This window comes from Harmonia axyridis, chromosome X, assembly GCF_914767665.1.
Source record: "Harmonia axyridis chromosome X, icHarAxyr1.1, whole genome shotgun sequence".
Classification (NCBI taxonomy): Eukaryota; Metazoa; Arthropoda; class Insecta; order Coleoptera; family Coccinellidae; genus Harmonia; species Harmonia axyridis.
In genome coordinates, this window is record NC_059508.1 from 20,000,001 (window position 1) to 20,013,476 (window position 13,476).

The following is a 13,476-nucleotide window of genomic DNA, read 5'->3' on the forward strand; positions in this document are numbered from 1 at the left end:
TTGATGAATGTAGTGGTTGCGCGATTGATCTGGGTTTCTCTGACCACTTGGGCATAGAGACTGAATTTGTTTGTGACGTAGGAACACAGAGAGTTAGTAATGTGACTGTGTGTAGACCACTTACTAGGATGGGAATGGATACTCTCAAATATCTGGTGAGGGATATTTGTTGGGATTTTATAGAGGATACTAATATTGGTACTGAGAGCAAGTTTGATATGTTTATTACATTTATAAAGAATTGTGTAGATTTATCGTTTCCGCCAAAAACATATAAGCATTCTGTTAACTCCTTGCCTATTTCTTGGTTCAGTAATGATCTGAAGAATATGCGCGAGAGATTAATTTTTTACATAGATCTTGTTGAAGTTTATAAGACACCTAATTCGAAGAAAATAGTAAGTGAATATCAAAAATTATATCGACGCGAAATCAAGATTGCAAAAAAGCAATACAATGACAACTATATCCGGAAACACAATTATAATCCAAGATCTGTATGGAATGTTGTCAAAAGTAATACCAATCTGTTGAAGAAAAAAATTACATGTAAAAATAATATCCCCGCCAATAAATTCAACCAATTTTTCATTGATGCACCCAAAGAGATCATCACGAATATACCACCATCTAGAAAGTCATCAGCGGAATTCATGAATAATTACTGTAGTTCAATAGGGTCCAAATTACATGATATACGGTTTAAGTTCTCCCTTGTATCTGAGGCTTTGGTTAGAGATATCATTTCAAAACTGAATAATAAGAGTAGTCGAGACTATTATGGATTCAATACCAAAATACTGAAGAGTCTTGTGAATGAATTAATTGGTCCACTTACCAAATTGATCAATTTATGCTTGAAAAATAACATCTTCCCGAAAATACTTAAGGTAGCAAGAGTTGTTCCTGTTCATAAAAAGGGTTCAGTGCAGTTGGTCAACAACTATAGACCAATATCGATTGTACCATTATTCTCGAAAGTCTTGGAAAAGGTTATGCAGCTGCAGTTAACCTCATATTTTGAGAACAATTGCCTCTTTAATAGCTCCCAATTCGGTTTCAGAGGCGGCCTCTCTACAACTGCTGCCATAACAGAGCTTATGAAAATAATTAATGAAGGTTATAGTGATGGTTTATACGTGGGTGGACTTTTCTGTGACTTGAGCAAGGCTTTTGATTGCGTGTCTACAGAGCATCTTATTTATAAATTACAGAGGTATCGGTTTGATCAGGGTGCAATTGACCTTTTGGGCTCATATCTGTCTGATAGGGTGCAGTGTGTTGATCTCGGGGGAGATATTTCTGACTTGTCGAGTGTTGATTGTGGTGTGCCACAGGGATCGGTTCTCGGACCGCTTCTTTTTCTCATCTACGTCAATGATCTTGTAAGTTGTGACCCCGATGCGGACTTTGTTCTTTTTGCTGATGACACAACTGTGCTCAAAAAGGCTCAGTCTAGAGTGCATATACTTCAGATTTTGAGAGAGTTGTCTTCTGTTGTTTCGGAATGGTTCAATAGCAACCAGCTCAGCTTGAATGAAACGAAGACAGTGTATATGTATTTTTCAATGAGAGATCTAGAAGGAATGAATTCACTTGAGCCAATCAAATTTTTAGGTGTACATATGGAGGGTAATTTGTCATGGAATGCTCACATCGATAAGGTCTGGAACTCTATTACGTCAGGTGTTTTTGCATTACGATCATTAACTGAGGTTGTATCGGATTCTGTATTATTGTCTGTGTATCGTGGATTCATAGAATCTAGAATAACATATGGTATTTTGTGCTGGGGTCATGATGCAGGTGTGAAACGACTCTTTGGATTGCAAAGAAAGGCTATCAGAGTTTTGGGTAGACTTAATTACAGAGATGAATGCAAACATGTGTTTCAAGTTGAAAAAATACTTACTGTCCCGTGTCTGTTCATTTTTCAATGTTTGTTGTTTGTAAAGTCGCATATAGAGGAATATAGAACACACCAGGATATTCATGCACATAACACACGCAGAAGAGATCTAATTTATCCTGATTTCCATAGAATCAATAGGATAAAATGCGGTGTAACTTACTATGGGCCTAAGCTTTTCAACAGCCTGCCACCCACGGTGAGGGCGATGCCTAATAAACAATTCAAGCTTTGTTTGAAGGAATATTTGCTGAGTAAATGTTTCTTTTCTTTAGATGAATATTATTTGAATGATTTTCAGGATTTTTCATAAGTATATAAGTATAAATATTTTTCCTTTTGTAATTGACGTATGTAAGCATTGTTAAAAATGTAATAGCATGAATAAAATATTGTTATTGTTATTGTTATTGTTAGGTATTGAACTAGACGAAACGCTTAATTTCCATCGCCATATTAAAGCTCAAGTTCTTAAAGGATACGCCATCAAAAAGAAACTGCATCCTCTATTGTGCAGTAAGAGTATGCTAAATGAGAAAAATAAACTGCCCCTTTACAAAACTTACATCCGGCCAGTAGTCACATACGCTTCTCCGGCATTTTGTCACCTTAGGCCTTTTCCTATGTGGCCTTTTCAAAACTTGCAGAATAAAATCCTCTGACTGGCCTTGAACAAGCCATACTACACAAAACTATCGAAACTACACGAACTCGCGGATATTCCAACCATACGCGAGTACCTTAATGAAGTGTCTAGCGATTTCTACGAATTCCAGTGTAATTCAAACGAACTGACTAAACAAATTACAAAAACGCGACTCCACGCATCCACTCACCCCCTCCCGTACCAATTCCTTCCCATATTCCTTAAATCCCCCTAAAAACCCTTCCCAACGGCAACACCCAAAAACCCCCTATGACCACACCGCAGAGTTCTAGACCATTTCTGTGTTAGTTTTCGACCACTAATAATAGTGGCCGCTCTACATAAAAATTTTATATAAAACTTGAGCGAGATGAGTGATTAGTACTTACTTTCGTACCGTACCGTTGACATCACTGACCATCACTCAGATGGGTTTCAGATGAGGTTAGAAACTAATGAGTAAATAAAATACAAAACACCGACCACCAGTGGTCGAGAAATAAATATAATCAAATTGGTTCTCGACCGCGAATAAATAAAAGGTAGAAATAAGTGTTTCGACGTTAATTCGGTGGTCGCAAACTAATATTCAGAAAGTAGATAAATGAATGAATCAGGGTATCAAAAAAAAAACGAAAATGATCCAACAGAAATATATCGGTTGAAATAAACAATTATTGAAGTAACATATAGGTTCTCGACCACTTTGGTCGAGAAATAAAAGACACAAATTTTCCAATACCAGTTCGCGACCGCCAAATATTGAACAAAAAAATTTACATTAATTTGCTTCTTGATTGAAATACACTCAAAAATATCTCTTTCCCCCTCTGGGTCCGGGGGTAGAATAGGCCCAAGGAAGCCTCTACCGGTCGTAAAAGGCGACTAAATGAGGCACTTTTCCCACCTCCTAACCAAATTCCTGTATCCTTCTGCTTCCCCATCACCAAAGGAGTAAACCTTTTGAAATCCGCAATTTTAAGGTGTTTGCCGTGCTGATGGGATGCATGGCACTGCGTGAACGTGTCGCTAACGGCTACCTCCGGATACCTGGCGCCCTTCGGTTGTATTTTAGCCCTTCCGTAGTAAGCCTGCTCTGCTTCGGTCGAGAATATTTCAGAGCTCACTCGTGGGATTACATATGGAAATTGATTGTGTACCTCAAAAGGAGGCACCCGTCCTCCTTAAAACGGGCAGTGCTGAGAGTTCACTCAAAAAGTTCTCAAACCCAGTTTCCTGCACAACAAAGGTGACGGTGGAGCACATTCCCCGGTTCCTGATTGTGAAAAAATAGACAATGGTGATTTTTTCAAGTTAAGTCCTTTCATCATACAGAAGACTATCTACGGATTTATTGGAGAAACGAATAGTATAAGAAAAGTAAAAGAAGGTATCTTGGTGGAGACACGAACGGACGCACAATCTAATAGACTAATGAAAGTGACAAATTTCGCTGACTATCCTGTGACGGTTATCCCACATGGTACTTTGAATAGTAGTAAAGGAATCGTTTACTGCAAAGATCTAATGAATTGTTCTGAGGAAGAAATACAAGAAGAGCTCAAAGAGATCGGAGTAATGAAGGTAAAAAGAATTAAAATAAGGAAAGATGGAAAGTTAACTGACACACCAAACCATATATTAACATTCAACAAACCAAAGTTACCTAGTGATATAAAGGTTGCCATGTATAAGCTCGAAATCCGTCCCTATATTCCAGCACCAGTAAGGTGCTATAGATGCCAAAAGTTGGGACATACAACCATAAGCTGTAATAATGAACCAAGGTGTGCATGCGGAAAACAACCACATGAAGATAGCCCCTGTGAATCATCCCCAGTGTGTGTGAATTGTAATGGATCTCACTCTGCAGGATATAAAAGATGTCCTGCATACAAAACAGAATTTGCAATATAGAAAATACGTGTCACTGAAAAATTGAGCTACTTTGAGGCCAAAAAAAAAGTAATTGTTAACATGCCTAGGCAGAATATATCATACGTTCAAGCGTTGCAAAAAGAAAAAACGACAGAGGAGAACATTATCAGCAAAATTCTACCTGCCCTCGAGAACGTTATGAAAAAATGTGTATCCGAACTAATAGGGAACATTTATCAAACTCAGGCATCTATATCTAACCCCAGAATACCGAAAGTACACGAGATTATGGCTACACGTTCAAGAACTGGATCTGAAGCATCCAATGTGTCAAAAAGAAAGGCAACTTCACCTGTTGAAGAATCAGATATTTCAGATACAAGCCAACAGTCAAGTGATCCTCAACACCACAAAAATCCCTGCAGAAGAGGAGGAAGAAAAGGGAGACCTAAAAAAGATATCGGAGGACCATCAAATTCGAAGAAGGAGCCATCTAAAACCGAGAAAACTAGCTCACCAATTAAGAATTGGGATAACTCATTAGTACAGCAATTGAAACCTCCCGATGGTTTCTCACAGAAACCAGACTTGTCTCAAACGAAAACATAGGAATAGTGGACATCTCACACAGCATTGTGGTCAAATCTCTATATACGAGTAGTCCAGTTACAAAATTCACAACATCAAAATGTCACAAACATATAAAATACTACAATGGAACTGTAGAGGTGTATTATTACGATACTGTGATCTAAAATTACTCATTCAAGAGTACGACCCTATGTGCATCAGCCTACAAGAATCTCACCTGAAACCTCATCAGCACTTATCTGTTACGAATTACAATATTGTAAGAGGAGATTCAACGTTGAATCAGAGAGCTTCAGGAGGTGTTGCCATCCTTCTGAGAAAAGATGTTTACTACAGGGAAGTATATCTCGATACTGAACTACAAGCTGTTGCTGTTGAGGTGCACTTTCCGTTCAAAATAACTCTGTGCAGCATTTATTTGCCTGACGATGATTGGGGTCTTAGAGATTTGGATATATTGTTGGGACAATTACCTTCTCCTGTAATACTCATGGGGGACTTCAACGCTCATAACACATTATGGGGATCAAGAAGAACAGACAGAAGAGGTAGAAGAATTGAAAATTGGCTGGAAAGAGATAACATATCCCTTTTAAACACTGGATCACCTACTCACATGAATGCAACAAGTCATACCTTCTCAGCGATAGACCTCACAATAACATCAAGCAACATTTTATCTGACCTGACATGGAATGTAAGTGATGATCTTCATGATAGTGACCACTTCCCAATAATCATCGAGTTTAACAAAGAACAGAGGGCCCGAAATGCCCCGAAACGTTGGATCATTGAAAAAGCAAACTGGTCAAGGTTCGCTGAAACTCTGACCCCTCCAGATGTGACTGATGTAAGTTCTGTTACCCAGGCTATACTGAATGCTGCAGAAGATAGTATCCCAAAGACCAGCGGCAGCATAACAAAGCGTACTGTACCGTGGTGGAACACCGAAGTTCACCACTTAATCAGACAGAGAAAGTCCGCTCTTAATCGTTTCAAGAGGCATCCAAATATCGAGAACCTTATAGCTTTCAAAAAGGCCAGAGCGGAAGCAAAGAGGAAGATACTGGAGAGCAAACGGAATAGCTGGAGAGAATATACTGCTTCAATAACCACTGATGAGAGTCCTTCAAGAATGTGGAAGAAAGTGAAATCAATATCTGGTAAATACAATGCAAACCCATTGATATGCTTGAAAATTGATGGAAATAATACTGACAACCCAGATAATATAGCCGAAAGTCTTGCAGATTTCTACGAGGGGATGAGCAGCTCTACTAATTATAGCAGATCGTTTCTTGAAATTAAAGCGAATAGAGAACATGAACTAGATTTCGCTTCTGGTGAGATGCTTGAATACAACTTGCCTTTCACACTGGCGGAGCTAGAGGAAGCACTGAGCCAACTGATGAAATCTGCACCAGGCCAAGATGAAATCAGAAATGAAATGCTGAAAAACATGCCTCCAATAATGATAGAAAAATTGCTGGAATTGTTCAATAACCTGTGGAATCAGTGTACCTACCCTCAGGAGTGGAAGGAGGCCATTGTGGTGCCAATCCTGAAACAAAACAAAGATCCCCTGAATCCGTCAAGCTATAGACCAGTCAGCCTAACGAGCTGTTTGGGAAAAGCCTTGGAAAAACTGGTGAATGCCCGTCTTGATTGGTATCTAGAAAACAAAAACATCATTTCCCCATTTCAGTCAGGTTTTCGAGGAGGTAGATCCACCATGGATAATCTTATTATCCTAGAAGATGAGATTATTATTATTATTATTTGAACTGGGGTCGTTTTGCTTCGGTGAGCCTTCCGGGAACTGCGACCATGCAGATCTTTTGTTCACTACCCTACTCATTCATAGAAACCCAGGGAGGTCGTCAACGACGTTAATAAAATTGACAACCTCCCTAGGGGCCTTGGCCATTACCTCTCTGGTATCCAGGACCGGCTTGCCCATGTGAATGGTTCTTAGGCCAGCCAGCTCTGGACACTTGCATATCAAGTGTTCAGAAGTTTCTACTTCCGATCCACAGAGCCTGCAAATCTCGTCTGCTGACTTACCCATACGGTACAAATGATGTTTGTACCGACAGTGCCCCGTCAGCAGTCCCACCATCACCCGAAGCTCCGCTCGTGACAGCTTCAGGAGTTTTCTGGTGTAAGTAGGTGAAATCTTCACGAATTTCTTTGCCTGAGCAAGTCTAGGAGTGTTAGTCCAGTGGATTGTCCTACTGTTCAACTCCCATAGCTGGACCGCAGCTTTGTATTGGCCTTTCTGTGGGATAGGAAAAGAAGATGAGATACAGGATGCATTCATGAGAAGAGAACACGCGGTGGCAGTATTCTTCGACATAAAGGGAGCTTACGATATGACCTGGCCCTATAATATTTTAAAGAATTATTTGACTCCGGATTTAGAGGTACATTGCCAAAGTTCATCGGATCTTTTTTGAGGGAAAGGAAATTTAGAGTGAGAGTTGGCAACCATCTGTCCCCGCTGAGACAATTTGAAAACGGAATATCACAGGGTTCCACGCTGAGCTGCAAATTATTCGATCTTGCCAAAAACAAAATAGTAGAGGGTATAGACGATGAAATAATAACACGTCTTTTTGTAGATGATTTGGCTATAATATGCAGTGGCAAATCAGTGGATGCAATAGTGAAAAAACTTCAGCTGGCTATTAACAGAATTATAAAAAATGGCACTGATATAGGTTATGAATTCGTGTGGGAAAAGACCTTTTGTAGGTATGCATTTCTGTCGACTCAGAAAACCCCACCCTGATCCGAAGCTCTATATTAATAATAACCTCATTAAATGTTCTGATAGCGTGAAATTTCTAGGGCTTACCTTTGATTCAAAGTTGACATGGAAGAAGCACGTCGAGAACATAAAAAATAAATGCAAAAAATCACTTAATCTGCTCAAGGTACTGGGACATACAAAATGGGGAGCCGAGTCAAAGAGCTTACTGCAGGTATATCAAGCGGTGATTCTTTCTCGAATAGATTATGGATGTCTAGTGTACTCCTCTGCACGGAAATCAGTGCTGAAGAAACTAGATACCATTCATCACTTGGGACTACGATATTGCTTGGGAGCATTTCCAACGAGCCCTAGGTATAGCCTTTATGCTGAAGCTGAATCTATGCCTCTTGAAATCAGAAGAAAGAAATTCTTAGCGCAATATATGTTGAAACTGAAATCTTTTCCAACCAACCCGAACCATAGAATCCTTCAACAAGAACAAAAAATAGCCAAATATAGGAGGAGGCCAACTATAACACGTCCAGCTATAATTCGTTTCAATAAATACTTGGAAGAAGAAAACATTCTTGTGCCACAAATTTTTTCATAGAATATTCGCGATAGACCTCCTTCTCTGATCTCAAGTACTAAGATCAGATTCGATATGGATAGGTTCAGCAAAAGAAATATAAACCATGAAGCAATAAGGCAGTCATTCAGTTTCCAACGGTCCGATTGTGGTTCCACCCAGTTTATTTACACAGATGGGTCAAAAACTGCAGATGGCGTTGGAAGTGCATTTTATACAAACAACGAGAGTCATTCCTGGACACTTCATCCAATGTCCTCTGTCTACTTCGCTGAGCAATATGCGATATGGCAGGCCCTGTTATATTGTGCTGTTGGAAAGAGTTCAACTCGGATTATGATTGTAACCGATTCACGGAGCACACTGCAGTCACTTGCCCCAATATACGCTAAGGATCCTATAACTAGAAATATTAAATGTCTTCTCCTTTACCTGCAGGAGCAGGAAGTTGACGTGACCGTTGTTTGGGCACCAAGCCACGTGGGAATAGAAGGAAATGAATGTGCGGACCAGGCTGCATATCAAGCAGCCCACAATTCTAGCCAAGACCTGTGTCTACTGAAAAGAGCTGATGCATTGAGATTCGTAAATCAGAAGCTTGCCGAAGAATGGCAAGAAATGTGGTCGAACAAAAATACCAAACTAAAAATAATTCATCCATGCATCAATGCCTCTGTACCTACACATGAGTTCCAGATGACAAGAGAAGAAAGAACGAAAGTAACCCGACTCAGAATAGGCCATACCTTACATACACATGGATACCTTCTAAAGCCCGCCACTCACGAAGCGTTTCTTCTAGCGTTTGGTAGCTAGCGTCGAAGAGATTCCAGTCGGGCAGTCAAGTTCATACTCTGATTTACAGTCGTACGGCCGTGTCCCGAGCTGTCTGACTGGAATCTCTTCGACGCTAGCTACCAAACGCTGGAAGAAACGCTTCGTGAGTGGCGGGCATTAGAGGTGAGCAACAACCAATCTGCGTACATTGCAGGGAACCACTGACAGTGACTCACATAATCTGTGAATGCTCTGCATATAGAACTGCCAGAATTAACTGTAATATCGGACCTGAACTAAAGGATAACCTTTGTGGATTTCATGATATTAAAAACACAATTAGGTTTCTGAAAGAGATAAACGTATACAAACTTATCTAAAAGCTGCGTAGATAGATACTTTTCTCATTCACCTTATATGAAACCTATTGAGCCATTATAACGCGGGTATACTACTCACTTACTCATCTTTCTATTTATTCATATATTTATCTCTTGTTTATTTATATTTATTTCTTATTTGTTTATATATTTATTTCTTATTTATTCATATATTCATTTCTTATTTGTTTATATATTTATTTATTTATATCTTCTACATCTATATGTGTGTATATGTTCATAACCATGTTTTAGTATCTGATCGTTTCTTTACTTGTTTCGTCTGGATTTGTTTTATATTGAGACTTTGTACAGGCAATGAACCTGAGCTTTCGAGCAGCTGAAATGATGAGTCTCAGGCGGTTAATGACCTCAGTAGTCGATGCCGAAGAGAAAAAAAAAATCTCTTATAGTTCATATAGAACGAAATTTACAAACATAATTAATTTAAAATAAGAAATAATTACTGTTTTCTGGTCATATATCACAAAGCACTTTTCTAAGAGATGACGAGAAAGAACCCTTTTCTATGATAGACGATGATAAACTAATTTTTAGCGTGAAAACTTTAACCTATACTCCTACTATGCAAACTATTTTGGAAAGGGAAAATGGTCGAGAACACGTACGGCGGAAATATTTTGCACTACATGATATATTTTTATTATTATTTTATCTCAAATCACAGGATGGTCGAGAGCCAGTGCCGGTCGGCTAACCAGTGCATTTACCCTATGTTGAAATACAGTTTTTTCAGGGTGGATGCATCCACCTTGACGAAGTAATTAGAAACGTAGGTATATTTAAAAAAGGTAGTAATCAATATATTGCTTATGGTTATTATTTCTCAGGTGTTTATTTAGTTAACATCATTACCGAATACCACCCATTTATTGTATTATATTCAACACAAGTTGTGTAGCAATACTGCTATGCTTGTAACGAAGTCTGATTATTCCAATAAGAATGATCAGGCTCCGTCTAAAGAATATTTCATTGTTTTTCGTTCAAATTAATCATTCTGATATATTCCGTAAATATTGGAAATAATTTATTAATTGTTCACCGCGATAATGAAAAAAAGTCCATGCCTCATGTTTTTCAACCGACCAGGGCCTCGAATAATCCGATTGAAATAATATAAGAAATTATTTATTTCGGCGTTTTTACCGCCGATATATTTTGCCATATGTTAGATTACGTTCCGCCAAGAGAATTTTCTCGAAAAACGAGGTTTTTGTCGACATGAGGAGTCACGTGGGCTGAATTCTTTCACCGCCCCGCACCGAAGTTATAAAAGGGGGTAACCGACCCAAAATCGAAAATTCATGTTTAGGCAATTCAGTAGTTAGTATTAGAGATTTAGGCGGTAGTAGTAATTCAGATAGTTATTCAGATTTAGGCAGTAGTTTAGTTTAGTTAGTAATAAATCAGATTTAGAGATTTAGGCAGTAGTATAGTTTAGTTTAGTTTGGAAAAAGACATTTTGGTTAAGGAGTTACAAAGTGATTGGACAATAGTAAAAAGTGAAGGTGAAAGTTCAGAATGGCCAGAATTCTTTCAACTTTTCAATTCTCTGGTCCATGAAAATAAAAGTTTAGCGCCAATACAAAAATTTCAATTATTAAAATCTTATTTAAGGAATGAGTCACTCGCAGTTATATCAGGACTGCAGTTATCAAATGAAAATTATGAATTGGCATATGAAAGCTTGAAGTCACGTTATCAAAATCCAAGAATGTTGGCGACTATGTACCTAAATGAAATATTGAATTTCAAGGCTTCAACAAATAATTCTGTAACACATCTCAAATAATTCTTGAATTGTCATCAAACTTCAGTTAACGCAGTTTTTTTTGTTTTCACTAGCATTACGTAACGTTGATCATTATACTAGAAAAGCATTTGAAAGCCAATTGGGCTCGTCTGATATTCTTGAATATAAGTCTTTGATAGATTTTGTCACGAAACAACTCAAAGCTCAGGAGTTTTGCGAACAGAACTCTTCTAAATCTTCAAATAAATCAACTGGTTCAAGTTCATTTCATTCTTTCAAAAATAAAACAAAAAATATTATTATCAAAAAAAAAATATTTATTAAAATTTGTGGAACGTATAGTCAAGTGTTTTATTCCTTTTATTAATATTGAAATTATGTTTCACCAAGTGATAAGCGAGGAATCAATTTCGAAAACAAAAAATGTTTTGTTCGCAAGTTCTGCTGGTTCTTCTCAGGATCATTCCCTCAATGGACCATCTCGTTCAGTGAACTCAAGAATTCTTCATTGCCCAAAATGTAATGATACACATCCTCTGTTTGCATGTCCATCTTATATAAAAATGTCGAGGCAAGCTAAATTTGATTATTTGAAAAACTGCAAACGTTGTTTCAACTGTCTTGGACTTCACAATTTTAAATACTGTGCTTCCAAAAATTCATGTAGAGTATGCAAATCAACTCGTCACCATACTAGCCTCCATCCAGATAATCAATCTGTCAATCAGTCAGATAAATCAGATAATCTATCTGACATCCCGAATAATAACAGCCTCCACATTGAAAGTAAAGTTTCGGAATCTGAATCTGCTACCCCCAATGAAATTATCAATTCATATCATATCAATAAAAAGTCTATTTGTGTTGGACAAGTGCTTCTTGGTACTGTTCAAGCTAGAATTGAATCTGCTGACGGTACAAAGCTCCAAGTTAGAGCTGTGTTAGATCCAGGGTCTCAAATTTCTGCTATCAGTCAGAAACTAGTGAAAAAATTGGGTTTAAAAATTAATTCAATCAATATGTCTATTTCTGGTATTGGTCAGACCAATGCGCAACCATTAGGTTTAATAGATTGCAAGTTGTATCTTAGAATGGGATTGGAGTACTTACAAGTACACGCTGTTGTGTTACCTGAAATTACCAACAATATACCTTCTGCCCCTTTGTCACAGGAAATAATTAAACATTTCGAGCACTTGAATTTGGCTGACGAAACATTTCATATTTCTCAACCCTTAGATATTCTCCTAAGTGCTGATACTTATTCTATCGTTTTTGAACGTGACGGTCGTATTTCGTCCCCTGGATATCCTACTGCCGTAAATACATTTTTCGGTTGGACAATCATGGGTCCCATAAATGAAATATGTTCCTCTAAGAAGTCAGTACTTTTAACTCAATCTGATCTCAGCGAACATATGCAAAAATTTTGGTCGTTGGAAGAAGTTGGAGAAACTAATATTATAGATCCTGTAGATGATTACGTGGAAAAACATTTCGTATCTACTCATTTTCGTGACGAAAGTGGTCGCTATGTAGTGTCATTACCATTCAAGTTGGATAATCCAAATCCAGTGCTTTCTTTTAATTCAAAAAGATCATTGAAATCTTACTTCTCTCTCGAAAATCGATTGATGAAAGACGAAGCTTCCTTGAATTTATATAACGACTTTATGTCAGAATATTAGAAATTGAATCATATGTCACGTGCCAAAACTTCCAATAGTTATGTGATACCGCATCATGTTGTTCGTAAAGACTCTAGCTCAACCACGAAGCTGCGAGTTGTATTTAACGCCTCAGATTTAGATAGTTTGGGTAAATCGTTCAATGATATGTTGTTGGGAGCTCCCAAATTACAGAAAGATATTCAAATAATTTTACTTTCATTCAGAATGTATCCTATAGTAATTTGTGCAGATATAGAGAAAATGTACAGACAAATTCTAGTATGTCCTTCAGACCGCAAATTTCAACATATATATTGGCGTTCATCCCCAGATCAGCCTGTAACAGAATTCGAATTGAACACCGTGACTTATGGTTTGAAACCTTCGGCGTTCTTGGCTTTACGAGTGTTGAAACAACTCGTATTTGACGAGGGAAAAGATTTTCCTAGAGCATCTAAGGTTTTAGATGATGATATATACAGGGTGTCCCGTAAAGACCACGTC

General features: G+C 38.0%; 1 protein-coding gene across 1 annotated transcript; it reads left to right on the forward strand.

The window, feature by feature from the left end:
* The first annotated feature begins 8,443 nt into the window (after positions 1–8,443).
* On the forward strand, positions 8,444–9,596 carry LOC123686603. Its single transcript, XM_045626837.1, has 2 exons — positions 8,444–9,159; positions 9,327–9,596. The coding sequence occupies exons 1-2, from the start codon at positions 8,444–8,446 to the stop codon at positions 9,523–9,525; spliced, it is 915 nt and encodes a 304-aa protein (XP_045482793.1). The 3' UTR covers positions 9,526–9,596.
* Positions 9,597–13,476: the final 3,880 nt, after the last annotated feature.

Excerpts from the sequence above, each read along its gene's own strand:
- LOC123686603 (XM_045626837.1), top strand. The coding sequence starts at position 8,444 with ATGGATAGGTTCAGCAAAAGAAATATAAACCATGAAGCAATAAGGCAG. Across the intron at positions 9,160-9,326 it reads AAGCCCGCCACTCACGAAGC|AGGTGAGCAACAACCAATCT; the intron begins GTTTCTTCTAGC and ends GGCGGGCATTAG.